General features: G+C 40.1%; 8 protein-coding genes and 3 long non-coding RNA genes across 15 annotated transcripts; 6 read left to right on the top strand and 5 right to left on the bottom strand.

Moving 5' to 3' along the window:
• Positions 1–484: 484 nt before the first annotated feature.
• Positions 485–27578, bottom strand: LOC135943468 (C-type lectin domain family 17, member A-like). 5 transcript variants are annotated; one of them, XM_065490009.1, is made up of 5 exons: positions 27453–27570; positions 1193–1223; positions 1086–1141; positions 915–1029; positions 485–777 (listed from the first exon to the last, which is right to left on the bottom strand). In XM_065490009.1, the coding sequence occupies exons 1-5, from the start codon at positions 27522–27524 to the stop codon at positions 539–541; spliced, it is 513 nt and encodes a 170-aa protein (XP_065346081.1). In that variant the 5' UTR covers positions 27525–27570; the 3' UTR covers positions 485–538. The 5 variants fall into 5 exon arrangements, with proteins under 5 accessions (XP_065346081.1, XP_065346080.1, XP_065346079.1 ...); XM_065490008.1 differs by lacking the exon at positions 27453–27570 and adding an exon at positions 24101–24200; XM_065490007.1 differs by lacking the exon at positions 27453–27570 and adding an exon at positions 1280–1414.
• On the top strand, positions 3508–4429 carry LOC135943470 (C-type lectin domain family 17, member A-like). Its single transcript, XM_065490013.1, has 5 exons — positions 3508–3631; positions 3688–3718; positions 3770–3825; positions 3882–3996; positions 4130–4429. The coding sequence occupies exons 1-5, from the start codon at positions 3560–3562 to the stop codon at positions 4366–4368; spliced, it is 513 nt and encodes a 170-aa protein (XP_065346085.1). The 5' UTR covers positions 3508–3559; the 3' UTR covers positions 4369–4429.
• Positions 4993–5839, top strand: LOC135943173 (C-type lectin domain family 17, member A-like). The gene is made up of 5 exons (XM_065489621.1): positions 4993–5095; positions 5148–5181; positions 5231–5286; positions 5340–5454; positions 5542–5839. The coding sequence occupies exons 1-5, from the start codon at positions 5030–5032 to the stop codon at positions 5778–5780; spliced, it is 510 nt and encodes a 169-aa protein (XP_065345693.1). The 5' UTR covers positions 4993–5029; the 3' UTR covers positions 5781–5839.
• LOC135942222 (uncharacterized) lies at positions 5968–7104 on the bottom strand. Its single transcript, XM_065488233.1, has 7 exons — positions 6992–7104; positions 6834–6943; positions 6709–6783; positions 6612–6648; positions 6472–6548; positions 6323–6422; positions 5968–6251 (listed from the first exon to the last, which is right to left on the bottom strand). Exons 1-7 carry the CDS (start codon positions 7077–7079, stop codon positions 5968–5970), a joined length of 771 nt encoding a protein of 256 aa, XP_065344305.1. The 5' UTR covers positions 7080–7104.
• On the bottom strand, positions 7429–8098 carry LOC135944547 (uncharacterized). Its single transcript, XR_010575346.1, has 4 exons — positions 8057–8098; positions 7927–7994; positions 7775–7877; positions 7429–7719 (listed from the first exon to the last, which is right to left on the bottom strand). It is a non-coding gene; the product is annotated as an uncharacterized LOC135944547 (long non-coding RNA).
• LOC135941946 (uncharacterized) lies at positions 9606–10078 on the bottom strand. Its single transcript, XR_010575034.1, has 3 exons — positions 9791–10078; positions 9687–9734; positions 9606–9633 (listed from the first exon to the last, which is right to left on the bottom strand). It is a non-coding gene; the product is annotated as an uncharacterized LOC135941946 (long non-coding RNA).
• On the top strand, positions 11883–12585 carry LOC135942119 (uncharacterized). The gene is made up of 3 exons (XR_010575054.1): positions 11883–11979; positions 12139–12476; positions 12534–12585. It is a non-coding gene; the product is annotated as an uncharacterized LOC135942119 (long non-coding RNA).
• Positions 12837–16366, top strand: LOC135942979 (uncharacterized). The gene is made up of 19 exons (XM_065489352.1): positions 12837–12937; positions 12987–13267; positions 13328–13478; positions 13529–13640; positions 13725–13969; positions 14047–14112; positions 14168–14201; positions 14259–14326; positions 14382–14484; positions 14537–14833; positions 14886–14950; positions 15003–15038; positions 15160–15277; positions 15326–15435; positions 15492–15566; positions 15624–15660; positions 15717–15793; positions 15845–15944; positions 16028–16366. Exons 4-19 carry the CDS (start codon positions 13529–13531, stop codon positions 16306–16308), a joined length of 1824 nt encoding a protein of 607 aa, XP_065345424.1. The 5' UTR covers positions 12837–12937; positions 12987–13267; positions 13328–13478; the 3' UTR covers positions 16309–16366.
• On the top strand, positions 19048–20487 carry LOC135942220 (uncharacterized). The gene is made up of 7 exons (XM_065488231.1): positions 19048–19077; positions 19140–19167; positions 19227–19288; positions 19338–19440; positions 19491–19771; positions 20031–20142; positions 20201–20487. The coding sequence occupies exons 1-7, from the start codon at positions 19048–19050 to the stop codon at positions 20485–20487; spliced, it is 903 nt and encodes a 300-aa protein (XP_065344303.1).
• Positions 20642–22298, top strand: LOC135942218 (uncharacterized). The gene is made up of 11 exons (XM_065488229.1): positions 20642–20672; positions 20729–20796; positions 20852–20954; positions 21014–21310; positions 21370–21434; positions 21485–21520; positions 21655–21772; positions 21823–21932; positions 21987–22061; positions 22120–22162; positions 22210–22298. The coding sequence occupies exons 3-11, from the start codon at positions 20894–20896 to the stop codon at positions 22296–22298; spliced, it is 894 nt and encodes a 297-aa protein (XP_065344301.1). The 5' UTR covers positions 20642–20672; positions 20729–20796; positions 20852–20893.
• On the bottom strand, positions 25389–26318 carry LOC135942941 (alpha-N-acetylgalactosamine-specific lectin-like). Its single transcript, XM_065489300.1, has 6 exons — positions 26224–26318; positions 26132–26159; positions 26023–26078; positions 25855–25969; positions 25746–25797; positions 25389–25639 (listed from the first exon to the last, which is right to left on the bottom strand). Exons 1-6 carry the CDS (start codon positions 26290–26292, stop codon positions 25459–25461), a joined length of 501 nt encoding a protein of 166 aa, XP_065345372.1. The 5' UTR covers positions 26293–26318; the 3' UTR covers positions 25389–25458.
• Positions 27579–27951: the final 373 nt, after the last annotated feature.

The following is a 27951-nucleotide window of genomic DNA, read 5'->3' as shown; positions in this document are numbered from 1 at the left end:
TGATCTCTGGCCCAAAAACAAACCTTGTCCCTCTTTGAAACTCCAAAAATACCAACAAAATTCGGCACAAATTTAATAATCAAGTACGCGAGGTCAAAGTTTCCGGCCTTAAAGATATAAATCGCTTCCGTGACCCATTCTGGCCAGGGTCAACAGAGATCACTGAAATAGGGATTTATAAAATGCGTATCTAGATCTAGAGTTCATTACTGATATGATGTTTTTTTATTTAGATCCTCACTAGCTATTTTTTCTGTATGAAAAGGGGAAAACGGGACAGCTTCTGGAGTCGCTATGAAGACGGAGTGCGAAGAAATCTGGTTAAAACTATGAGCGACAATTTCCCAAGTGCAATAATTTTATTTCAGCATTATCAGCGCACGTTCGCATCGAGAAAATAGAAAATCGTGTGACCTAGTTTCTGTTAATTTTAATTGCGACCCGCCTGAGTACCACTAGGTTTCTATTCCAAATATATTCAAAGTTTAATTATTGTAAAAATCTTTATTTAAATTTTTACACAAGGATTGAGTGTGGTTTAGCACCCATCGTTGGCCTGGCAGACGACATATTTAGAATCCCCGCAACTTTTGTCCCAAAGCAAATCTCCGTACCACGTGGATAAGACCACGCAAGTCTTCTTGCCTGGGCCGAAAGAGTTGGGCTGATTCTCCTGCTTGAACCAGAGCGAACTGTTGAGGGGCAGCTCCTGTCCGTTGCTCCACTTGAACTGTCCAGGCTCCTGTCCTACGTCGGACGCGTCCACCCACCAGGCAACTAAAAGAATTAAATAAAAGTATGCGCACAACAGAGAAAATACGTTTTGTATGATAAAAAAAATTACGAGGCGCCACTGTTTCGACTCCAAGGTCAAGAGTGAAAATAAGTTACAAGAGGTCAAGAGATTATCTCACCTCCAGCGATGTCTCCGGCCTTTGCGCGCACCACGTCCAGATCCTCACGCGTGTCGAGGATTGGAACACGGCCGTGATTTCTCTTGCAAAAACTCTTTGCGCCGTCAAAGTCCAACTGCAGGAAAAATTATAAATACGTGCAGCTCTTTAAAAAAAAATTAGCACACCTACCCACTTCTCATGGAAGAAGTATTTCTTGCCGTTCGAGAGCAAATGCGTTTGGATGCCTACAAATTAGGATATTAAAAAATTTAATGAAGAAATAAGTTAAAATTTACTTGATGGTGGGCATTTCGGCTTGGCAGTAGTCTAGAAAAAATTCAGAAATTGATAAATAAAAAGTTAAAGAATTTAGAGCTTCTTACCTCCTCGGCAGGAGCGGCGAGCACAGCAGAAATTCCAAAGAGCAGAAAGAGGTAAAGGCTTAAAGAATGCATTTTGTCCTTTCTGTGCGTTCAGCTGGCCACAGAGTGATGAACGAGCAGCTTTCACGACTTTTTATATCCGATCGAGAGTGCGACGACGCGACGAGACCGAGAATCACCTCGGTCTGATGAACTCTGGCCCAAAAACAAACCTTGTCCCTCTTCTTTGAGGCTCCAAAAATATCAACAAAATTCGTCGTAAATTCATTAATCAAATGCGCGAGGTCAAGGATTCTGACCTTAAAGAGATAATTCATATCCGTGATCCCTTCAGACCATTGACGAGTAGGCTTACGTCACTGTGAAATAGAGATTTCTAAAATGCTCGTTATGCAGTGCTTTTATTTAAATCTAGCGCGCATTTATTACGAAAGTTGAGGGAGAAATGGGAACCAATGGGGACAAAATGGTGGCCAAATGTATCGTCACAAGCAGTGAAAATTTATATTTATTCGCTCCTATATATTCCTGATAAATAAATATCCACCTGATCGCTCGCAGCCGCCACCGGTTTTCTATTTATCAGTCAATTAATTTCGGCTCAAGGGTCATTCTCACGGACGTAATTGTTAAATATATGTATTTCTTGATTTGTTTTGAACTGGTTAATTTAATTAGTGATTTTTCCCTTAAACTAATTTAATCTTTTTATTGAGATGAAAGGATATATATATACATATATATATCAAACATAGTGAAACATACAAAATACAAATAAATGGTTGTTCAAGCATTTGCAATTCAAATTGAGTTCTTCAGTCGATCCTGTACATCTTAGCGTTTGTGTTTTGTTCTCATGTGACGGCTAAGGTTATGTTTAAAATTGTATGATTTCGAGCACTTGTTCACATTTAAATTTACTCTTAATGCATGAATTCAAGTGCAATTTGTATAAACCACGACATTGGAATTCGCTCTTGCAGTGGCGGCACTTTTTAAAATTCAGGTGAAAACTTTTCATACCATTGATAGAGCAGACCCAGCAGACATCAAATTTGCAATTCGCACAAACCTTGAAATTGTGGACTTGATAAACATGTCTCCTCTTAGACTGCATTCAATCGGGTACATTTTTCTACACAATTCGCACGCAATGAATTTTGGCAAGTGCTTATTGCAAGCTATGTGCTTTTCCAAACTAGATTTTTGCATTGCTTTGTGATCACAATCATTGCATTTGAACATTCTTGCCATTTCATGGTTCCCGTGTACGCAGAATCAAAATGTGTTTTCATTTCTATTTTTGTTTTGAAAAATGAAAGGCAACCGCAAGTTTGCGTAACTGTCGCCAACAGAAGAGAGAAACAAAAAACATATTTTATAAAAAGAATTTCAATAAAATAAACGAAATAAAATTAAAAAAATAAAAGGGGTTTTCTGGTTTCCAATATAAATGAAACGACTGTTTATTCAAATTTAATCGCCATTATTAATGCATTTTTCTACCTGGGAGCGGCGCTTCCATCAACTAGCGACCTGCAACCTTCCATTCAGGTTCAGGTGATCTGGCTTGTACATCCATTTATTTGTATTTTGTATGTTTCACTATGTTTGATATATGTATATATCCTTTCATCTCAATAAAAAGATTAAATTAGTTTAAGGGAAAAATCATTTATTAAATTAACCAGTTCAAAACAAATCAAGAAGTACGTATATTTAACAATTACGTCCCTGAGAATGACCATATTGAGCCGCAATTAATTGACCGATAAATAAAAAACCGGCGGCGGCTGCGAGCGTTCAGGTGGATATTTATTTATCAGGAATATATAGGAGCGAATAAATATAAATTTTCCCTTCTCGTGACGATACATTTGGCCACCATTTTGTCCCGCCATTGGTTCCCATTTCTCCCTCAACTTTCGTAATAAATGCGCGCTGGACTTAAATAAAAGCACTGAACAATGTGCATTTTAGAAATCTCTATTTCACAGTGACGTAAGCAAGCCTATACTCGGTCAATGGTCTGACGGGATCACGGATATGAATTATCTCTTTGAGGTCGGAATCCTTGACCTCACGCATTTGATTAATGAAATTATGACGACTTTTGTTGATATTTTTGGAGCTTCAATGGGACGCTAGGATTGTATTTGGGCCAGAGTTCATCAGACCGAGGTGATTCTCGGTCTCGTCACACTCTCGATCGGATATAAAAGTCGGAAAGCGCTGCTCGCTCATCACTCTGTGGCCAGCTGAACGCACAGAAAGGACGAAATGCAATCTCTTACCCTCTACCTCTTTCTGCTCGTTGGAATTTCTGCTGTGCTCGCCGCTCCTGCCGAGGAGGTAAGAAGCTCTAAATTCTTTAACTTTTTATTTATCAATTTCTGAATTTTTTCTAGACTACTGCCAAGCCGAAATGCCCACCATCAAGTAAATTTTAACTTATTTCTTCATTTATTTTTTTAATATCCTAATTTGTAGGCATCGAAACGCATTTGCTCTCGAACGGCAAGAAATACTTCTTCCATGAGAAGTGGGTAGGTGTGCTAATTTTTTTTTAAAGAGCTGCACGTATTTATAATTTTTCCTGCAGTTGGACTTTGACGGCGCAAAGAGTTTTTGCAAGAGAAATCACGGCCGTGTTCCAATCCTCGACACGCGTGAGGATCTGGACGTGGTGCGCGCAAAGGCCGGAGACATCGCTGGAGGTGAGATAATCTTGACCTTGGAGTCGCTACGGAGGCGCTTATCGCTAGTGAAAAATGTTTGTTTTTATACTTTTCTATGATACAAAACGCAATTTCTCTGTCCGCTAAGAACATTTTTATTTAATCCTTTTAGTTGCGTGGTGGGTGGACGCGTCCGACGTAGGACAGGAGCCTGGACAGTATAAGTGGGGCAACGGACAGGAGCTGCCACTCAACAGTTCACTCTGGTTCAAGCAGGAGAATCAGCCCAACTCTTTCGGCCCAGGCAAGAAGACTTGCGTGGTCTTATCCACGTGGTACGGAGATTTGCTTTGGGACAAAAGTTGCGGGGATTCTAAATATGTCGTCTGCCAGGCCAACGCTGGGTGCTAAACCACTCTCAATCCTTGTGTAAAAATTTAAATAAAGATTTTTACAATAATTAAACTTTGAATATATTTGGAATAGAAACCTGGTACTCAGGCGGGTCGCAATTAAAATTAACAGAAACTAGGTCACACGATTTTCTATTTTCTCGATGCGAACGTGCGCTGATGATGCTGAAATAAAATTATTGCACTTGGGAAATTGTCGCTCATAGTTTTAACCAGATTTCTTCGCACTCCGTCTTCATAGCGACTCCAGAAGCTGTCCCGTTTTCCCCTTTTCATACAGAAAAAATAGCTAGTGAGGATCTAAATAAAAAAACATCATATCAATAATGAACTCTAGATCTAGATACGCATTTTATAAATCCTATTTCAGTGACCTCTACTGACCCTGGCCAGAATGGGTCACGGATGCGATTTATATCTTTAAGGCCGGAAACTTTGACCTCACGTACTTTGATTATTAAATCTATGCCGAATTTTGTTGGTATTTTTGGAGTTTCAAAGAGGGACAAGGTTTGTTTTTGGGCCAGAGATCATCAGACCAAGGTGACTTTCGGTCTCGTCGCACTCTCGATCGGATATAAAAAGTCGCGAGTGCTGCTCCTTCATCACTCTGTGGCCAGCTGCGAACGCACAGAAAAAGGACCTCTCACTCAGACGAAATGCAATCTCTTTACCTCATTTTGCTCGTTGGAATTTCTGCTGCCCTCGCCGCTCCAGCCGAGGATGTAAGAAGTCTAAATTATTTAACTCATTTATTAATTTCTGACTTTTTTCTAGACTACTACTGCCCAGCCGCAATGCCCGCCGTCAAGTATATTTAATTATCTTTATTTAAGTTTTAAAAAATAACCTATTTTTAGGCATCGAAACGCATTTGCTCTCGAACGGCAAGAAATATTACTTCCATAAGAAATGGGTAGGTGTATAATCTTTTGAAAAAGCCGCGTTTCTTCATAATTTTGTCTTCAGGTGGACCATGAGGACGCAAAGCGTTTTTGCAAGAGAAACAACATGCGTCTTCCAATCCTGGACACGCGTGAGGAGCTGGACGTGGTGCACGCCAAAGCCTTAAACATCTCTGGAGGTGAGAATCCCTTTGATTTTAATGAAAAAATTTATTTATTTAAAAACTCGACTTACTGATTTTGGAATTTTAATTTTATTATTTTAGTTGCGTGGTGGGTGGACGCGTCCGACGTAGGACGGGAGCCCGGACAGTTCCGGTGGGGCAACGGACAGGAGCTGCCCCTCAACAGCTCGCTCTGGTTCAAGGAGGAGAATCAGCCCAACTCTTTCGGCCCAGGCAAGAAGACTTGCGTGGTCTTTTCCACGTTTTACGCCAAACACCTGTGGGACGAAGGTTGCAGGGGCACCAATTTTGCCGTCTGCCAGGCCAACGACGGATGCTAAGCCAGACTCCAATTTTGTGTGAAAATTGAAATAAAGATTTTTACACTGCACACTTTGAATATATGGATTTTAATTTATTTTTAATTAAAACATTTCTTTAAAAATACTCAGATAAAATCTAATTATTCAGTATTTTAAAGAGTGCAAAACAACCTGAATTGGTAGTGCAAATTTCACTCTGATATTTTTACAGTGGCTCACAAATAAAGCTCTGAAACTGATAATCCTTAGTCGGATACTTTTGCGGATTGATGAAGTAGTCGTGAACGTCAAGGTCCATTCTAGCATGCATATAGACCGTTCCGTCAGGTCCGACCACGCTGGGCATCGACTCGGCGCAGGGATACCTGCGGGCCGGATCAGGGCTGAGCATGTCGTCGGTGAGCAGGGTGCGGCTGCGACACCACACCTCGTGCGTCCTGTTGATGAACTCCGTCTCTCCAAGTATCAGCAGGGGTGGGCCGAAATTCCCTGAAAACCATCGAACAGAAGAATTAAAAGGGAATAATCTGAAACTGTCGCTATATTTTCTTGATGTTTACCGACTATGTTGTCCCTAGCGTTAATATAATCTGCTGCAGTCTGAGGTTCGTAAAGCCTCATGCCGAGTTCACAGCAACGTTGGAATGCCGTCACAGGGCTCTGCAAAATTTTCATAATAAATACAAAATTTCATCGCAAACTATCTTACGGCGTCTCCTTTAGTCACGTCGTAATTTCCATGGTAATAAATCTTGTCTGCAACGGTTTTCTTGACCCCCATGTCATCTTACAAAATCAATTGAAATACTTTGTATCCAGATAAATTAATAAATCGTCAGGTCTACTCACCATTGCCTTGGCTGTTCAGTAAATCGATAGCTGCTTGCTGCGGAAATTTTATGCGAATTTAATATTATGATTTTAATCTCAGGAAATAGTAGTTTACATTTCTAACGCAAGGTAAATTACTTGAGAGCCAACAAGTCCTGCGAATCGGAATGCACGGAGTTGGAGGGTACATCTACGTGTTTATTTTTTAGTTTTATTGCGTTAAATTAATTAAATCCTGACCACAGGACCGCTGCCAAGGTTATTCGTAATTATGTTCGCAACCAGGTCTGGAGTCTTCTCCAGGCCGCATTTGTAAGTTTCGTACGCAGTCACGCACTCATCGTCCGCATCTTTAAATATTTAATAACAAAATTTGTTTGGTTTTGAAAAAAGTCAACTTTTGCCACTGCACTCGTCGAATGCAACAAATCCCTTCTCCATTTTCTCAGGCTCCTCCATGGACACGAGCTCCACTTGACGCAACATTGAGATGGAATTCAATTCTCCAACACCAAACTAAGATTTAAAAATCAATAAATCATCCGCACCTGTGATTAGCTATGGTTTTAAAATTTCTTTAAAATGCGCCAACTATTTTTATGGCTTTAAATTATGTTAACTTACCAATCCAAAGTTGAATCCAATGCATTTCAAAAAGCACTGAAATATTAAAAATTCACCTTTAAAATTCAAAATTCAAAAATTAGTGAATAACCTTCAGTTCGAGAGAGATGTTCGCAGTAAGAAATGCGGCGGCGTTAGTAAGCAAGGCAAGTTGAGCTAAATAAAAATACAAAAAACCTTCAATAAATTTACAAATTAATTATACCATTAGTGATTTGCCAGGTTTCCAGGCATTCGTTCTGCAAAGCAACCTGGCTGGTGCCCTTTTTGCGCACTTCACATACGGACCACTTCTGCTCATCGCAATTCGCGGTGGCCAACACCACCGATCCGTTTCTTGCCTCGACGTAAACGCAGTCCAGTCCTGCTTTCGGGTGTCCCTGCTTCCACCTGAGCTCAGGGTCGACGAAATCGCGGCCCAGAGAGCACCACCGAAAGTTTGAATCGCAACCTAGGTCGGTTCCAGAGAGCCAATAGTCGCCTACAGTGAACCGGGCGTATCCTATATTGATCGTTTTTTAATTGGTTTTTTAAAATAAAAGCAAGAAAAATCTTACTCGTGACAAGTTTAGAAAAGCATTTTGTTTTATCTTTGGACTCCAAGGAGGTCAGGGTCAAACCCAAACTGCAGCAAAGGTCCCAGGCACTGCCCCAGTCCAACTGCATATTTATGTTGTGTTTATTTTATTTATTTTAGTTAAATCTATACTCTAGTTATATTGTAGAACAAGAAATTGCGTCCGCATCCGGTAAACCAATCACCGTAAAAAGGGTAATCTGGAAAATATTAATTTAAATGACTTCATCTTGATAAGTAAAAGGGTATATATATATCATACTGAGGAGTTGATTTTCAGGGCCAAACAGGGTGAGCTGATTGCGGTGTTTATTGTTTTAATTTTTTGCATTATAATTTTAAGTTTGTATTTTTACGTTTCGCTGACACGGCTTTTTCGGGCACAACGCAACACACGGTTTTGGAGTCGTTAAAATCGGCATCTACATAATTTTCATAAATTAATAAAAATCGAATAGATCAGTTTTTCCATTCTAATTTGATGTGCAAGTTCAAACTATGTACCTTGCAGGCGTAGATGTATTTGCTTGCGCAATTCCGGTCTGTCAGGATAGTACCCGTCGAGTTTAAAACAAAGCGGAAGTGGATGCAGCTTTCGGTTCCGTTCTTGTTGTCAGGTTGGCCGCTTTCCCACGCTAGACCCGGGACGAGGATGGTGGGCCCGTTGGGCTCGCACCACGACCACTCGCCCACTGGAGCCCCTTTCCACGTGCCGCTGGTCCAGTAGTTAAAATTTGCTTTCCATTCGTCTGAATTCATAATATTATTAATCATTAATGCAAGATTATAATAGTATTTATCGCGATGATTATTTTAAGATCAAAAGAGTTTACCTTTAAAAACGACTGTCATATTTGTAAGGCCCGCTTGCTCCTCAGCATCGTCAATTTTGAGAGTCCGCATTCCCAAAGCACAACACTGACGCCAGCTCGCCTCCCAACTCATCTTTTTCCAAAAGATTTTTAATTTTGTTTCATCTTATTAATAATAATTACTGGTTTGTTTCCCAAGAGATACGTGTATTTTCCTATATCAATCCAAATTCCGTACGATGTTTTGTCTTATAGAATTAAAAATTATTGATGGAGTAACTTATCAAAGTTTTCTTTTACTCATCAAGTTGCCAGCCGTGTCAAACAAGGATTTCTGAAAGCATTATTATTTACAAAAGTGTAAATAATCATTTAAATAATTAAAGAAGATTACGTTTTTGGTGCACGTCTTAGGACAGTTCACTGCGAACTGGCAGATGTAGGGCAGAAGATCGTCGCAATTCCTATGCTCCATCCCCTTCTTCTCAGGGGATGAAATCAAAACAGCCAGACAGCTTTCGAGATTGGAAGGAGGGACGTCTGATGGCATCCAGAAGTTGGACAAAGACACCAGCGCCGAGGACATGTTGTGGCCAGTCGAACACCACCCGTACTTTTTTCCAGATTCGCATTTCTCGTCGACATTCGAGCCACCCGTCCAGAACGAACCAACAACTGTATTTAGTTTAATCGATTTAAATTAAAGTATTCGGTTGAATTTTACCTTCTTTCAAACTGGCAAGACAATTCAGTTCCTCGAGGGAAGTGACAGCCAAGAGCGACATGTCCATCGCCTTGCACCGCAATCCCGCTTCGTTTCTCGCCACCTTCAAGGGATTAGTGGATTTTAAAAGTTTTTAGTTTGTTTTATCTCACATTAACGCTAGAAACGAAGTATTTCTTCTTGCACAAGGTTGCGGTTAGCACTGAGCCCTCCGCTGAAAGTTAAAATGTATTTTTATTTATATAGTTTGCTAAGTTATAAGTTCTATCTTTTACCCGATGAAGGCTTAGATGTTGGTTTTCCCTGCGTAATTAACAAATTTTGATCTTAAAGTCATATTTAGGGTTTTTAAATACCAAAAGAAATTGATCAAAGTCTGTGCACATCATGGAACAGGATTTGGGCTGAAAAACCAATTGTTTTCTATAATATGCGTCGATTTTTCGGCTTTTTATCCTACTGCCATTGTGGTGGTTGTTGTACTCGTAGTTGTTAGTAGAGCTTTGGAGGTCGTAGTGATTGTTGGAACCACGGTTTTGGCTGCATCAGTCGCCGTTGGAGATATTGCAGTTGTCTGTTTCGAAGTTGGAATGGCAGATGCAGATGTGCCACTAGTGCTCTTAAAAACTGGTGGAAAATTTGATCCAACAACGGGGGTGGGCGATTTTGTGACGGCCGAGACGATAATTCTTTCGGTTGTAGGGATTTCTATGATGTCAGTTGACTCAGTCCCATCAGATGTGTCCGAACCTTTACTCGAGCTGTCCAACTCTTCATCTTTAAAGATACCGATCACTTTTTAAATGAAAGTGAGCAAAATATTACGATTTATATCATTAAGATCGAATTTTTTATTAAAATTTGGTTAGAGATATATGTTTAAAATGATATATCAAATTATTCAAAGCATTTTTTGTCATATAAATATCTGTTAATACTCGTTTCATATTTGGAAATAACGCTGAGAGCTGCAGCAAACGTTGTCAGAACATTTTGCAAAATAAAATATACCCGTCGTGTGAACGCTTGGGTCCGTAAATGATGTTGCAACGCTATTGACGTCATCAGAGCTTCCTGTCGAAAGGACTGTTTCGTTCAACGATGCTGGCAGGCTGCCAAGCTAGGAGAGCAATATTTCAGCCGGATTTTTCGAAATAAATGGATGATTTTTACTCACTTTGCTCGACGTCGTTCGGGCTTTCTTGGATTTCGGCAGACATCTTTTGATGCCGCAGCACTTGATAATTGCGACCCTCCGCGATGATTTCGGATGATAAACAGCTTCCGAAATTGTTACGTAACATTATTTATACAATACTGAAAACCCTTTTTTGAGCCTACCAGAAATTTCTTTAACACGTCTTGAATTATGTTTTTTCCTTTTCTGTGAATGAGCATAATAATAAAAGAATAAAATTATCTTCTTCGTGAATTTAAAACTCACGAGGGAGATGGCTTCTCCGAAAATGATCAGTAATGAGGCGAATACGACGCTCATGAAGAGAAAATTCATGTTTTCCGAGCCGACTCCGCAGCTGGACTGCGTCGAACTAATGGTGAATCGCGTTTTCATTTTTCGGCAGCTCCGTCACACGTTTTAATGGTGTGAACGAACATGCATCCTGTTTTGCTGCCGCTTGAGTGCTTTTTCCATGATGGCCGCTGGCCTAAATTTTCGAGATAAAATCGTTGATGAGAGAACTGCGCAGCCGTGAAAATACCAATCGGATCTTGTCATCCCTTTTATTGAACAGTATCAAATAGTTGTTTCCATTGCAAAATTTCAAATCCTGCAATAAATTATGTGAAATTTTTGTTTTTTGCTGTGATAATCATGCCGGAACTAAAAAATAAAATAATTATATTATATTCTATTTAATGATTAACAGATGGTAAAACATTTAGGATAATTTTTTAATTTTAAAATCTTTAAATTGCGCACAACATTGTATATAGCAAAAAGCAGTCCTCATCTCATCAACGATAAACTAGAAAATATATAGGCCGCATCGGCCGTCATGGAAAGAGCGCAAGCGGCAGCGAGGAAAACAGGATGTACGTATGTATCTGTTCTCATGATTAAAAACGTGAGCTGCCGATCACGAGTTGTGATTTTTCCATCAGTACATCGCAGTCCAGCTGCAGAGCCGACTGGGAAAATATGAATTTTCTATTCATGAGCGTCGTATTTTCCACATTGCTGATCATTTTTGGAGAAGCTATCTTTCTCGTAAGTTTAAACTCGTGAAGAAATTCATATGCTTCTTCCGCTATGCTTATTCACAGAATGGGAAAAGGCTAAGACGTGTTAAAGGAATTGCTGGTACGTTTTCAGTACTTCAAAAAAATTGTTACGTAACAAATTTAAAAGCTGCTAAGACAAAAACCTCGCGGAGGATGACAATTATCAAGTGCTGTGGCATCAAAAGATGTCTGCCGAAGTCCAGCGCCAAGAGGCCCCAAACGACAATTAGGGAAAATATCGAAGTGAGTTCAAATATTTCATTTCAAAAAATGGTCAGCAAAAAATTTTATGTCCCTAGCTCACCAGCCTGCCAGCATCGTTGAACAATACAGTCGCTTCGACAGGAAGCTCTGATGACGCCAATGTTGCGCCAACGTTCACGGAACCCAACGTTGACATGACAAGTATATTTTATTAAATTCTCTGTCAATATATGTTTGATGCATTTCTCAAGAATGTATCGCGATATAGGAATGCTATAGATGATATTTCTAAATTTGAAAGGAGATTTAACCAGATTTAATAACTGCTTTTAATAATCTTTGAGTTAATTTAAATTTAAGATCAAGAGTTGGACAGCTCGAGTAAGGGCGTGGCCACATCTGAAGGGATTGACATCATAGAAATCACTACAACCCAAAGAATTATCGTCTCGGTCACCAAAAGTTCGCCAACCCCCGCAGTTGCATCCACATTTCGACCAGTTTTTGAAAGCACAAGCGGCGCTATGACGACTGGAATCAGTGTCGCTACCACTTCTTCATCTGCAATTACAACTACGACGGAAGTGACAACTACAACATCTCCAACGACAACTGGTTTAGCCAAAACCGAGTCAACAACAACAATTACGACCTCCAAAGCAGCAACAACTACGAGTACAACAACCACCACAATAGCAGTAGAATAAAAAAACTGAAAAGGAGACTCGCATTATTGAAAATGATTGGTTTTTCAGTCCAAATCCTGTTCAATGATGTGCTCAGACTTTGACAAAATTCTTGTGGTAATGAAAATTAAAACCTTTTATTATAATTTTAAGATTAACATTTATTAATTCCGCAGGGAAAACCTACATCTAAACCTCCATCAGGTAAAAGATAGAAACTTCAAGCAAATAATATAAAAAGAAATCGTTTTCACTTTCAGCGGAGGGTTCAGTGCTAACCGCAACCTTGTGCAAGAAGAAATATTTCGTTTCTAGTGTTAATGTGAGATAAACAAACTAAAAACTGTTAAAATCCACTAATCCCTTGAAGGTGGCGAGAAACGAAGCGGGATTGCGGTGCAAGGCGATGGACATGTCGCTCTTGGCAGTAACTTCCGTTGAGGAACTGAAGTGTCTTGCCAGTTTGAAAGAAGGTAAAATTCAACCGAATACTTCAATTGAAATCGATTAAACTAAATACAGTTGTTGGTTCGTTCTGGACGGGTGGCTCCAATGTTGACGAAAAATGCGAATCTGGAAAAAAATACGGATGGTGCTCGACCGGCCACAACATGTCCTCGGCGCTGGTCTCTTTGTCCAACTTCTGGATGCCATCAGACGTCCCTCCTTCCAATCTCGAAAGCTGTTTAGCTGTTTTGATTTCATCCCCTGAGAAGAAGGGGATGGTGCATAGGAATTGCGACGATCTTCTGCCCTACATCTGCCAGTTCGCAGTGAACTGTCCTAAGACGTGCACCAAAAACGTAATCTTCTTTAATTATTTAAATGATTATTTACACTTTTGTAAATAATAATGCTTTCAGAAATCCTTGTTTGACACGGCTGGCAACTTGATGAGTAAAAGAAAACTTTGATAAGTTACTCCATCAATAATTTTTAATTCTATAAGACAAAACATCGTACGGAATTTGGATTGATATAGGAAAATACACGTATCTCTTGGGAAACAAACCAGTAATTATTATTAATAAGATGAAACAAAATTAAAAATCTTTTGGAAAAAGATGAGTTGGGAGGCGAGCTGGCGTCAGTGTTGTGCTTTGGGAATGCGGACTCTCAAAATTGACGATGCTGAGGAGCAAGCGGGCCTTACAAATATGACAGTCGTTTTTAAAGGTAAACTCTTTTGATCTTAAAATAATCATCGCGATAAATACTATTATAATCTTGCATTAATGATTAATAATATTATGAATTCAGACGAATGGAAAGCAAATTTTAACTACTGGACCAGCGGCACGTGGAAAGGGGCTCCGGTGGGCGAGTGGTCGTGGTGCGAGCCCAACGGGCCCACCATCCTCGACCCGGGTCTAGCGTGGGAAAGCGGCCAACCAGACAACAAGAACGGAAACGAGAGCTGTCTCCACTTCCGCTTTGTTTTGAATTCCACAGGTACTATCCTGACAGACCGGAATTGCGCCAGCAAATACATCTACGCTTGCAAGGTACAGAATATTTTCCCACGGCCATTAGAATGCGTCATGTTCATCTACAACATTGATTTCTTGATTTGTGAAATCAGATGCCGATTTCGACCACGCGAAAGCCATGTGTATCTTCGTGCCCAAAAAAGCCGTGTCAGCGAAACGTAAATATAGAAGAAAGTTAAATAACAAAAAGTTTAAAATAAACACCGCGATCAGCTCACCCTGTTTGGCCCTGAAAATGTTCTACTCGGTACGATATATATATAGCCTTTTTTATCGAAGAATCCTTAAAATTAATATTTTCCAGATTACCCTTTTTACGGTGAATGGTATTCTGGATGCGGACGAAATTTCTTGTTCTACAATATAACTAGAGTATAGATTTAACTGAAATATTGAAATTAAAAGCATGACAAATATAAATCTGTAGTTGGACTGGGGCAGTGCCTGGGACCTTTGCTGCAGTTTGGGTTTGACCCTGACCTCTTTAGAGTCCGCGGATAAAACCAAATGCGTTTCTAAAATCGTCACGAGTAAGTTTTTTCTATCTTTTTAGTGAATACTATCAGAATTACACCATCAAAGGATATGCTCCGTTGACTGTTGGGGACTTCTGGCTCTCTGGAACCGACCTAGGTTGCGATTCAAACTTTCGTTGGTGCTCTCTGGGCCGCGATTTCGTCGACTCTGAGCTCAGGTGGAAGCAGGGACACCCGAAAACAGGACTGGACTGCGTCTACGTCGAGGCAAGAAATGGATCAATGATGCTGGCATCCGCGAATTGCGATGAGCAGAAGTTGTTCGTTTGTGAAGTGCGCAAAAAGGGCACTAGTCAGGTCGCTTTGCAGAACGAATGCATGGAAATTTGGCAAATCACTAATGGTATAATTAAGTGGGAAATTTAATAAATGCTTTTATTTCTATTTTAATTTAGCTCAACTTGCCTTGCTTACCAACCCCGCTGAATTTCTTACTGCGAACATTTCTCTCGAACTGAAGGTGCATTGATTTTCTTATTTCGAATTTTTTAGTTGATTTATTAATGTTTTAGTGCTTTTTGAAATGCATTGGAGTCAATTTTGGATTGGTAAATTTACACCTTTTGTAGCCCCGATAAGTTTTCGAAGCCAAAAATAATTGGTGGATTTTAAAGAAAATTTAAAACCGTAGCTGCTCACTTTATATAGATTTACTGAATTAAATCTTAGATTGGTGTCGGAGGATTGAATTCCATCGAAATGTTGCGACAAGCGGAACTCGCGTCCATGGAGGAGCCTGAGAAAATGGAGCAGGGATTCGTGGCTTTCGACGAGTGCAGTGGCAAAAGTTGACTTTTTTCTAAACCAACCAAATTTTGTAATTCAATATTTAAAGATGCGGACGATGAGTGCGTGACTGCTTACGATACTTACAAATGCGGCCTGGAGAAGACTCCAGACTTGGTTTCAAACATGGTTTCAAATAACCTAGGCAGCGGTCCAGTGGTCAGGATTAATTTAATTAAACTTAAAATGTAAATTAAAATATTAAAATCTCGAAGATTGAACCTCCTACTCCGTGCATTCCGAAACGCAGGACTTGTTGGCTCTCGAATAATTTCCCTTGCGTTTCAAAAGTATACTTTGCTATATTTTCCTTTAAATCAATTTAAAATCGTAAAACATTTCTGCAGCAATCAGCTATCGATTTACTGAACAGCCAGGGCAATGGTGATTGAAAAATTTTGCAATTACGTATTATTTTCCTTGATTATTGTCATTTTAAGACGACATGGGGGCCAAGGTGACCTTTCAAAGCAAGACTTATTACGTCGGCAACTACGACGGGGATACTGGAAACTCCGTAGGATAATTTATGACGAAATTTTGGTTATTCATTGTTAAGTTTTTGCAGAACCCTGTGACGGCATTCCAACGTTGCTGTGAACTCGGCATGAGGCTTTACGAGCCTCAGACGCTTGCGGATTTTCTCTACGCTAGGGACAATATAACCGGTAAATTAATCTTGAATACCAAAGATATGCGACGACCATTTTCAGATTATTCCCTTTTACATATTTGTTGTAATGATTTTTAGGGGCTTTCAATCCCTTTTTGATACTTGGCGAGACGGAGTTCATCAACAAGACGCACGAGGTGTGGTGTCGCAGTCGCACCCTGCTCACCGACGACATGCTCGACTCTGATCCGGCCCGCAGGTATCCCTGCGACGAGTCGATCGCCAGCGTGGGTGGCGATGGAGGAACAATCCTAATGTTTTCAAGATCGGACCTGGACATTCACGACTACTACATTAATCCTCATAAATATCCGACCAGGGACTATCAGTTTCAGACCTTTATTTGCGAACCAATGTAGAAAAAATAAGGGAAAACGTCAGGGTGAAATTGGCATGAATGTTGAAATTATTTTAATAAATTTGGTCTAAAGAACTGCGTTTCTTTAAAATGTCTAATCATTACAAAATGAAATTTTATCCATAAATTACAAGATGAGGCTCAAATTGAAGCTGACGTCACTCTGGTCACAATCAAGTGAGTTCGGACAATTTTACCGTTGGTGAAAACGTCCGGCTGACTCTATTGCTACAAAGTGGCCGCAATTTAGAGATCAGACTTTTCCGCGGCACGAACGATATGCAAATCGCTAGACAATATATCAACGCCGGTTGCATATTTCCACTTGCTGCAGGCGCTTTTCAAAGGAATAATTGCGAGGTGTGTGTGCATGCCCCGGCTTCCCGCGCCAAGCGAACACCACGACATCTGGCGAGAGAGACGTGAGAACGCTGCTCGAGTGCGGGAAGTTTGTGTTCCACGGAAAACAGACTAAAATTTGCGAGAACCAAAAAAAATGTCGGCCCAACTCTAGGTTACAATTCCCCCAGTGTGGTGAATTGATTTTAAAAATGATTTAAAAAAAACAAGTAGCTAAGTAGTAGTAAAAACTACAATCCGGGGCTGGACCTGAGGTCATGCATGCGACCTGAAGAAGGTTGGAGAGTGACAAGGATGAAATATCTTTTCCGAGTATCGCCAAATGCGCTTGAAATCAACTGAAAAAACAGATAAAAATCGGCCTGAAAGAGCATCTCAGGTCCTAAGTGAACCCTGAAATTAAAAGGTCGTTAGGGTACTCCAGGTCAAAGCGCTGCCAGAGACCTGTCCGTTGAGGGTTAGTGGTCGAAGATTGGATGAATGGCTGAGTTTAAATAAAAACGTGGACATTCCGCACCTTGCGAATTAAAAATTTTAATTTTATTAATCATTTTGTTAGGATCGAATGATCAAATATTTTTAAAAAATATGATTGATGCAGCAAAAGATTGTTATATCAAATTCTTCAAAGCATTTTTCGTTTTTGAACTGTTTAATCTCGAAATCTTATTTGGAAATAACGTAGCATTTGCAGCGCTATACATTTTGAGAGCTGCAGCAAACGTTGGGATCCGTGAATGGTGGTGCAACAACACGCTATTGACGTCACCAGAGCTTCCTGTCGAAACGGCTGTCCTATTCAACGATGCAGGCAGGCTGGTGTGCTTGGGAAACAAAATTTCAGCTAAATTGTTTGAAATGATGAATGATTTTAACGCTAGTATACTGTTCTTGCTGTGTATGACCTGATAATTTATTGTATATGACTATAGAGCAAGAATAATACTCTGATTGATATCCTTCGGGCTCTCTTAGACTTTGGCAGACATCTTTTGATGCCGCAACACTTGCTAACTGAGATTTTTTCGGATGAGCAGCTTTCAAAATTGTTACGTAACATTACATACAACATATTGTCAAACAAAATGCTGTCCTTCTCAATGGTTAACTAGAAAATATAGGCCGCATCGGCCATCATGGAAAGTGCGCAAGCGGCAGCTAGGAAAACAGGATGCACGCACATGTTCGCATCATTAAAAACGTGAGCTACCGAATATGAATTTTGATTCCACATCAGTGCGACGCGGACCAGCATCAGAGTCGACTGGGAAAATATGAATTTTCTATTCATGAGCGTCGTATTTTCCACATTACTGATCATTTTTGGACAAGCTATCTCCCTCGTGAGTTTTTAATTGAGAAAGACGTTCATATTCTTTTATTATTACGCTAATTCACAGAATAAGAAAAAAGATCATTCAAGACGTGTTAAAGGACTTTCTGGTAAGCTCTACCGCAGTTTTCAGTATTTTATAAATAATGTTACGTAACAAATTTAAAAGCTGCTCATGCGAAAACATCGCGGAGGGTCGCAATTATCAAGTGCTGCGGCATCAAAAGATGTCTGCCGACGTCCAAGAGGGCCCGAACGACAATGAGGGAAATCAGCAAAGTGAGTTGAAATATTTCATTACAAAAATTGCCAGCAAAATTTTGTTTCCCAAGCACACCAGCTCGCAAGCATCGTTGAACAGAACAGTCGCTTCGACAGGAAGCTCTGATGACGTTGCGCCATCATTCACGGAGCCCATCGTTGACATGACTGGTATATATTTTAAAATTCTCTGTCAATACATTCGATGCATCTCTCAGAATGAATAGCGTTGGAAATTCTAAACGTGATATTTCGAAATTTGAAACAAGATATTTTTAGAAAAAAATTTTGTTAAGAATATTTTGCTTTTTCAAAATATTTATTTATATATTTTATATTAAATTGAATTTATATTGAAGATCAAGAGTTGGTCAGCTCGAGTAAATCCGTGGACACATCTGAAGGGACTGAGTCGATTGAAATCATAGAAAAGACTACAATCCAAAGTATTATCGTCTCATCCATCAAAAACTCACCAACCCCCGCAGTTGCATCCACTTTTCGACCAGTTTTTGAAAGCACAAGCGGTGCTATGACGTCTAGAATCACTGTCACGACCACTTCTTCATCATCTGCAATTACAACTACGACGGAAGTGATAACTACAACATCTCCAACGGCAACTGGTTTAGCCAAAACCATGATACCCACAACCTTGACGACTTCCAAAGCAGTAACAACTACGAGTACATCAACCACCACAATAATAGTAGAGGATAACAAACCGAAATAAGCAGCGCAAATTATTGAAAATGATTGGTTTTTCAGTCCAAATCCTGTTCGATGATGTGCTCAGACTTTGACAAAATTCTTGTGGTAATAAAAATTAAAACCTTTTATTATAATTTTAAGATTAACATTATTTATTAATTACGCAGGGAAAACCTACATCTAAGCCTTCATCAGGTAGAAGATTTAAGAAACTTTAAGCAAATAATATAAAAATAAATCATTTTCACTTTCAGCGGAGGGTTCAGTGCTAACCGCAACCTTGTGCAAGAAGAAATATTTCGTTTCTAGTGTTAATGTGAGATAAAACAAACTTAAAACTTTTAAAATCCACTAATCCCTTGAAGGTGGCGAGAAACGAAGCCGGATTGCGTTGCAAGGCGATGGACATGTCGCTCTTGGCAGTAACTTCCGTTGAGGAACTGAAGTGTCTTGCCAGTTTGAAAGAAGGTAAAATTCAACCGAAGTCTTCAAATTGAAATCGATTTCAAAAGACACAGTTGTTGGTTCGTTCTGGACGGGTGGCTCGAATGTTGACGAGAAATGCGAATCTGGAAAAAGGTACGGATGGTGTTCGACTGGCCACATCATGTCTTCGGCGCTGGTCTCTTTGTCCAACTTCTGGATGCCATCAGACGTCCCTCCTTCCAATCTCGAAAGCTGTTTAGCTGTTTTGATTTCATCCCCTGAGAAGAAGGGGATGGTGCATAGGAATTGCGACGATCTTCTGCCCTACATCTGCCAGTTCGCAGTGAACTGTCCTAAGACGTGCACCAAAAACGTGAATATCCTAATTTATAAATAGTAATTTACGCTATTAAATAATATATATGCTTTTAGACGGCATTATTTGACACGGCTGGCAACTTGATGAGTAAAAGAAAACTTTGATAAGTTACTCCATCAATAATTTTTAATTCTATAAGACAAAACATCGTACGGAATTTGGATTGATATAGGCAAATACACGTATCTCTTGGGAAACAAACCAGTAATTTTATTAATAAGATGAAACAAAAATAAAAATCTTTTGGATAAAGATGAGTTGGGAGGCGAGCTGGCGTCAATGCTGCGCTTTGGGAATGCAAACTCTAAAAATCGACGATGCTGAGGAGCAAGCGGGCCTTACAAATATGACCGTCGTTTTTAAAGGTAAACTCCTGATTTAAAATAATTAATTTGATAAATATAATAAAAATTACAAATCAAGACGCCTGGAAAGCGAATTTCAACTACTGGACTAGCGGCACGTGGAAAGGGGCTCCGGTGGGCGAGTGGTCGTGGTGTGATATCAACGGGCCCACCATCCTCGACCAGGGTCTATCGTGGGAAAGCGGCCAACCAGACAACAAGAACGGAAACGAAAGCTGCATCCACTTCCGCTTTGTTTTAAACTCGACGGGTACTGTCCTCACAGACAGGAATTGCGCAAGCAAATACATCTACGCCTGCAAGGTATGGAATAAGAACTTGCACATATTAGAATTGAAACACTGATTTTTTAATTTGGGAAAATGATAGATACCGATTTTAACTACTCAAAAACCATGTATAGCCTCGTGCCCGAAAAAACCGTGTCAGCGAGACGTAAAAATAGACAGATATAATTTCAATGCAAAAGATATAAAAAAAATACTTTTATCAGGCATCCCTATTTATCCCTGAAGAAAATATTCTCTTAGGTTGGACCTATATACCCTTTTTATCTAGAATTCCTTAAAGAAAAGGATAATTTCAGATTATTCCTCTTACGGTGAATGGTATTCTGGATGCGGCCGAAATTTCTTGTTCTACAATATAACCAAAGTATTGATTTTACTAAATTGAATAAAATATAAGTCAGGCAAATTTAAATCTATAGTTGGACTGGGGAAGGGCCTCGGACCTTTGCTGCAGTTTGGGAATGACCCTGACCTCTTTGACGTCCGCGGATAAAACAAAATGCTTTTCTAAAATTGTCACGAGTTAGTTTTTTTCTTTCTTACTTATTTTATTAAATAAAATCTAAATTCATCGATCAAAGAATTCGCTCCGTTGACTGTTGGCGACTTCTGGCTCTCTGGAACCGACCTAGATTGCGATTCCAACTTTCAGTGGTGCTCTCTGGGCCGTGATTTCGTCAACCCTGAGCTCAGGTGGAAGCAGGAACACCCGAAAGCAGGACTGGACTGCGTCTACGTCGAGGCAAGAAACGGATCTGTAATGCTGGCGTCCGCGAATTGCGATGAGCAGAAGTTGTCCTTATGTGAAGTGCGCAAAAGGGGCACTAGTCAGGTCGCGTTGCAGAACGAATGCATGGAAATTTGGCAAATCAATAGTGGTATAATTGATTGGTTTGATAAATTAGATGTTTTTAAATTTGTATTTTCCCTTTTATAGTGGAACTAGACTTGCTTACTAACACCACCGCATTTCTTACTGCGAACATCTCTCTCGATCTGAAGGTTCATTAACTTTTGTTCTGTGAATTTAAAGGAAAATGTATACGTTTCAGTGCTTTTTGAAATGCATTGGAGTCAAATTTGGAATGGTAAATTTACACCTTTAAAGCCCCGTGTTGTGTTTATAACGATTCTCAGGCATTTATCTGCTCCGATCCATGCCACTGTGTTCTATACTTAAAATGCTTAAAAATGTAGATAGCTTTACCGAATTAAATCTTAGTTTGATGCCGGAGGATTGAATGCCATCGCCATGTTGCGACAAGTGGAACTCGCGTCTATGGAGGAGCCTGAGAAAATGGAGAAGGGATTCGTGGCTTTTGACGACTGCAATGGCAAAAGTTGACTTTAATTTTCTAAGACGACCAAATATTTACTAAAATATTGAAAGAAGCGGACGATGAGTGCGTGACTGCGTACGACACGTACAAATGCGGCTTGGAAAAGACTCCAGACTTGGTTTCCAACATGGTTTCCAATAATCTAGGCAGCGGTCCTGCGGTCAGAATTATATAAACTTTGAAACTAATTCATTAATAATTGAAAATAAAATAGATTGAACCTCCTACTCCGTGCGTTCCGATACGCAGGACTTGTTGGCTCTCGAATAATTATCCTTGCGTTTCAAATGTAAGCTTTAGCTCAATTTTCCTCATCATCAATTTAAAATTGTAAACCATTCCTGCAGCAATCAGCTATCAATTTATTTAACAGCCAGAGCAATTTCAATGGTTTGTTGAACCGATTTAAAAAATTGTAAAACTAATAATTTTGCAAGATGACATGGGGTTTAAGAAGATCTTTCAAAACAAGAATTATTACGTTGGCAACTCCAACGGCAGGGATCATGTAAACTCCTTAAGATAGTTTATAATCTTTTGAGTTAAAATTTGCTTACGTATTTTTGCAGAGCCCTGTGTTGGCATTCCAACGGTGCTGTGAACTCGGCATGAGGCTTTACGAGCCTCAGACGCTTGCAGATTTTCTCTACGCTAAAAACAATATAACCGGTACAAACTCTCCAAATAACGTTCTCAGACCTTAATTAAATTTATTCGATGATTTTCAGGGATTCCAGACCCCGTTGTGATACTTGGCGAGACGGAGTTCATCAACAAGACGCACGAGGTGTGGTGTCGCAGCCGCACCCTGCTCACCGACGACATGCTTAACCCCAATCCGCCCCTTAGGTATCCCTGCGACGAGTCGATCACCAGCGTGCTCAGCGTCTTAGGAACAATCCACACATGTATTCAAGATCGGACCTGGACATTCACGACTACTACGTTAATCCGCAAAAGTATCCGGATAGGAACCAGAATTTATTGTTTCAGAGCTTCATTTGTGAACCGATGTAAGAAAATCAGGGAAATTTTCAGAGTAAAATTGGCATGAATAATTGAAAATAATTCAGGTTGGTTTGGGACAGGTTTTGGGATCTATTAAATATATGTTTTAATTGGATTTTCATTTATGATTTGAAAATAATTCGAGAAAATTTTTATTCAAATTTAAATGATTAATAATGTGTGATCAAATATGTTAATAAAAAGAATTTAATTAGGCACTGAAAAGGCTTGTCTTTAAAATTAATAAAATAAATAATGGTTTTGCGTCAGCAATGTCTCGTAGCTATGAGCCTGTTGAGACGAGAGGTCTTGATTTTAACGTGTGGAAGAGATATGCAACTCGCTAGACAATAAAGCAACGCCGGTTGCATACTTCCACCTCTGCTGCAGGCACTTAATAAATTATTTATTAAATATTTAGATATCACAAAAGGGGCTTGCATTTATTGTTTTTTGTGATTATAAAATTTTAAATAATACATCACGTGCATTTTATATATAGTAAAATTTTTTAAATCAATTTTCCGGAATTTTCAATGCTTTTTAAAAATAAAAAACCAAATTTTTTCAAAGAGTAATGTAAAAATGTTTATTTAAATTTTCACACAAGGATTAAGGCTGGTCTAGCACCCGTCGTTGGCCTGGCAGACGACGAATTTTGAATCCCCGCAACTTTCGTCCCACAGACTCCTGCCGAACCACGTGGAAAAGACCACGCAAGTCTTCTTTCCTGGGCCGAAAGAGTTGGGCTGATTCTCCTGCTTGAACCAGAGTGAACTGTTGAGTGGCAGCTCCTGTCCGTTGCTCCACTTAAACTGTCCAGGCTCCCGTCCTACGTCGGACGCGTCCACCCACCACGCCACTAAAACAATAAAATAAAATTTGCTATTTCAGTAAAGTCAAGAGTGAAAAGCTAGAAGAGGTCAAGAGATTATCTTACCTCCAGCGATGTCTTTGGCCTTTGCGCGCACCACGTCCAAATCCTCACGCGTGTCGAGGATTGGAACACGGCCGTGGTTTGTCTTGCAAAAACTCTTCGCGTCGTCAAAGTCCAACTACAGGAAAAATTATAACAACGTGCAGCTCTTTCAAAAAGGAAAATTGGCACACCTACCCACTTCTCATGGAAGAAGTATTTCTTGCCGTTCGAAAGCAAATGCGTTTCGATGCCTAAAAATTAAAAATTAGGATATTAAAGAATAAATGAAGAAATAAGTTAAAATTTACTTGATGGCGGGCATTTCGGCTTGGCAGAAGCAGTCTAGAAAAAATTCAGGAATTAATAAACGATTTCAAGCTAAAGAATTAAGAGCTTCTTACCTCCTCGGCTGGAGCGGCGAGCACAGCAGAAATTCCAACGAGCAGAAAGAGGTAAAGGGTAAGAGAATGCATTTTGTCCTTTCTGTGCGTTCAGCTGGCCACAGAGTGATGAACGAGCAGCGCTTTCCGACTTTTATATCCGATCGAGAGTGCGATGAGACCGAAAGTCACCTCGGTCTGATGAACTCTGACCCAAAAACAATCCTAGCGTCCCATTGAAGCTCCAAAAATATCAACAAAATTCGTCGTAAATTTAATAATCAACTGCGCGAGGTCAAGGTTTCCGACCCCAAAGAGATAATTCATATCCGTGATCCCGGTCAGACCACGTCACTGAAATCTATAATATGCTCGAGGTGCAGTGCTGTTATTTAAATCCAGCGCGCATTTATAATACACAGATTGCTCTGAGAATAAAAAGCAGTCACTCTTTGTGACGATATTTGTTCTGCCGTGGTCCGCGAATATCAACGCGGAAATAATGTTGGCAACAATTCTATACCAAGAGCGAACTACAAATTTTCATGGCGTGAGAACAAAACATAAAAAGAAAAAAGAACGCATTTATTATCTTCTGAAATGCACAATAAAACTTTTACGGAGGAAAATGAGAATAAGACACGCAATTTATATCAAGAAGGAAAAAGGATGAAAAGTGTCTGCGCGAGATAAAAAAGTTAAACGCTTCTTCATCATTGCTCTGGCTGCTTTAAAAACAGGAGGACCGTGAACGCCAAGACCGCAGCCGCGAAGACCGCGTATATTCAAAGTAAAATGTTGGTTACACACATATCCTGTGTTTGTTTTTTCCCATGCGACTAATGAGCACCTCCGGTCTGCTGTGGTTTTCCTTTCCTTACATTTATCTTCGCTCTAGGCTCATTTCCAAGTGTCCAGTCTCGCCAGATGAAGCTCCTCCGGCTTGGACTGCTCATTTGTCTGCTCTGCTCGGCAATGCTGATGGCTGATTGTCAGGTGCCGAAGAAAAAGGTGGCCGACGCCCCGAGCCGAGCGCTGAAGCCGCGCTGCCCTCCTCATCACGTTTTCTCCGTCTTGCACCAGAAATGCAGAAGAATTTATAAAGTGAGCGCTAAGAAATCACATACCGAATAGTTTTGGATGTATTACATTTAGATTTTGAAATAAAATAATTATCTTAAACATCATCTGATCAATTTTAATTCAGCAGCAATTCCTTTAAATTGAAAATGACGTTAATTTTATGTATTTAATATTGTTTTTGTCTTTTAATGCCGAGAAAACCAGTTCATAGTAAAAAACAATTAAGAAATTTTTCAAAATGGAGCAAAATTTATTATTAAATTTTTTACACAGAGTTCGGGTCAGGCTTGTACTTTCTAGCAGCCTTGGTTGGCCTGGCAGACTGCCCAGTAGATGTCGTCGCAGATTGTGTCGAACAGGTGCTTTCCGAAAAACGAGGAGTAGAAAACGCACGTCTTCTTTCCAGGGCCGAACGAATTTGGCTGCTCCTCCTGCCAGAGCGAGCTGTTGCGGGGCAGCTCCTGTCCGTTGCCCCACCTGAACTGTCCAGGCTCCTGTCCAATGTCGGACGCGTCCACCCACCACGCAACTAAAATAAATATAATTGATTCCAATGTGGGGCAGCTCCTGTCCGTTGCCCCACCTGAACTGTCCAGGCTCCTGTCCTACGTCGGACGCGTCCATCCACCACGCAACTAAAATAAATATAATTGATTCCAATGTGGGACTAAAGAGGCGCCACTGTTTCTCACCTCCGACGGTGGTATTGGCCCTGGCTAGCACCACGTCCAGTTCGTCGATCGTTTCGATGATTGGAAGCCGCATGTTGTAGCTCTCGCAAAATCCTTTTGCTTCATCGTAGGTCACCTGGCGACAAAATTATAAAAATGCGAGATGGGGTTAAATCATGAAATTAGTACCCATGGCTTGTGAAAGTAGTATTTCTTGCCGTTCGACAGCAGGTGCAATTCGATGCCTGGACAAAATTGTGTTATTTTACAGTAATAATGAGAAAATAATGGACGTTACTTGATGGCGGGCATTTCGGCTTGGCAATCTAGAAAAAAAGCCAAAAATAAATGACACAGATAATTTCAAACTTAAAATTTAGGACGCATTACCTCGGGAGGAGCAGCGAGGACAGCAGAAATTCCAACGAGCAGAAAGAGGTAAAGGCTTGAAGAATGCATTTCGTCCTTTCTGTGCGTTGAGCTGGCCACAGATAGTGATGAACGAGCAGCGCTCGCCAACTTTTATACTGGAGCACATCGGGCTGATACACTTTGGCCTAAAAACAAACCTTGTCCCCAAAACTCCAGAAAAAGCAATTTAAATATCGAGATAAAGTGACGTCAATTTGATATTTTAATCTTTAAGGTTTTAAGGTTTCTGATCTAAAAAAAAATAAAGAACCTTAGTGGGGCTTTTATAGCCTTTGGATTCGCAGGATTTAGGTCAAATAATGACAACTTTGGCAGATTTTTTATATTATCGATTGAAGTAATCGAACTAAGTTTTCGACCTTATCGATTTACCGGATTTATAAAAATTAAACACTAAATATTTTCAAAGTGTGTAGTAAAAATCTTTATTCAAATTTTCACACGGATTGAGTGTGGTTTAACACCCATCGTTGGCCTGGCACACGACGAATTTTGATTTCCCGCAACTGTCGTCCCAAAGCAAATTTCCGTACCAAGTGGAAAAGGCCACGCAAGTCCTCTGGCCAGGGCCAAACGAATTGGGCTGCTTCCCTTGCTTGAACCAAAGCGAACTGTTGAGGGGTAGCTCCTTTCCGTTGGCCCACCTGTACTGTCCAGGCTCCTGTCCTTCGTCGGACGCGTCCACCCACCACGCAACTATAATAAAATATAATTAAAATTTTCTCAGGAAAAATTATCAAAATTTTTCACGAGGCACTGTTTCGACTCCAGGGTCAAGTGTGAGGCCAAAAATTAAAAATTAGCTCACCTCCAGAGATTTTTCCGGCCTTTTCGCGCACCACGTCCAGATCTTCACGCGTGTCGAGGATCGGAAGACGGCCGTTGTTTCTCTGGCAAAAATTCTTTGCTTTGTCGAAGTTCGACTGCAGACAAAATTATAAAGACACGCGGCTGTTTCAAAAGATTATACACGTACCCAATCCTCATGGAAGAAGTATTTCTTGCCGTTCGAGAGCAAATGAGTTTCGATGCCTAAAAAATTAGAGGTTATTTAGCGAAAATTAAAATTTAAGAAAATTATATAGATCTACTTGATGGCGGGCATTTCGGCTGGGCAGTGGTTGTCTAGAAAAAGCGATAGAAATTAATAAATGGTTTCAAAATACAGAATTTATAGAGCTTCTTACCTCCTCGGCAGGAGCGGCGAGCACAGCAGAAATTCCAACTAGCAGAAAGAGGTAAAGGCTTAGAGAATGCATTTCGTCCTTTCTGTGCGTTCAGCTGGCCACAGATAGTGATGAACGAGCAGCGCTTGCCACTTTTTATATCCGAGATCGAGTGTGCGACGCGATCGAATCACCTCGGTCTGATGATCTCTGGCCCAAAAACAAACCTTGTCCCTCTTCTTTGAAGCTCCAAAAATATCAAGAAAATTCGTCGTAAATTAAATAATCAAATGCGTGAGGTCAAGGATTCTGACCTGAAAGAGATAATTCATATCCGACCGTGAAGGTCAAGGATCAAGCTTACACAATAAGGTCACTGAAATAGAGCTTTCTAAAGTGTTTTATCTGCATTGGGAAATGTAAAAGGTATTTGGATTCCCAGTGGATGTACATAATATTATTTAATTGAAGAGATACGCCATTCGAGTGATTAAAACGAAAGCAGATTATTTTCATGTTA

Source organism: Cloeon dipterum, chromosome 4 (assembly GCF_949628265.1).
Source record: "Cloeon dipterum chromosome 4, ieCloDipt1.1, whole genome shotgun sequence".
In the NCBI taxonomy this organism is placed as follows: domain Eukaryota; kingdom Metazoa; phylum Arthropoda; class Insecta; order Ephemeroptera; family Baetidae; genus Cloeon; species Cloeon dipterum.
Note: the sequence above shows the minus strand (reverse complement) of the source record. Positions and strands in the feature narration are given on the sequence as shown.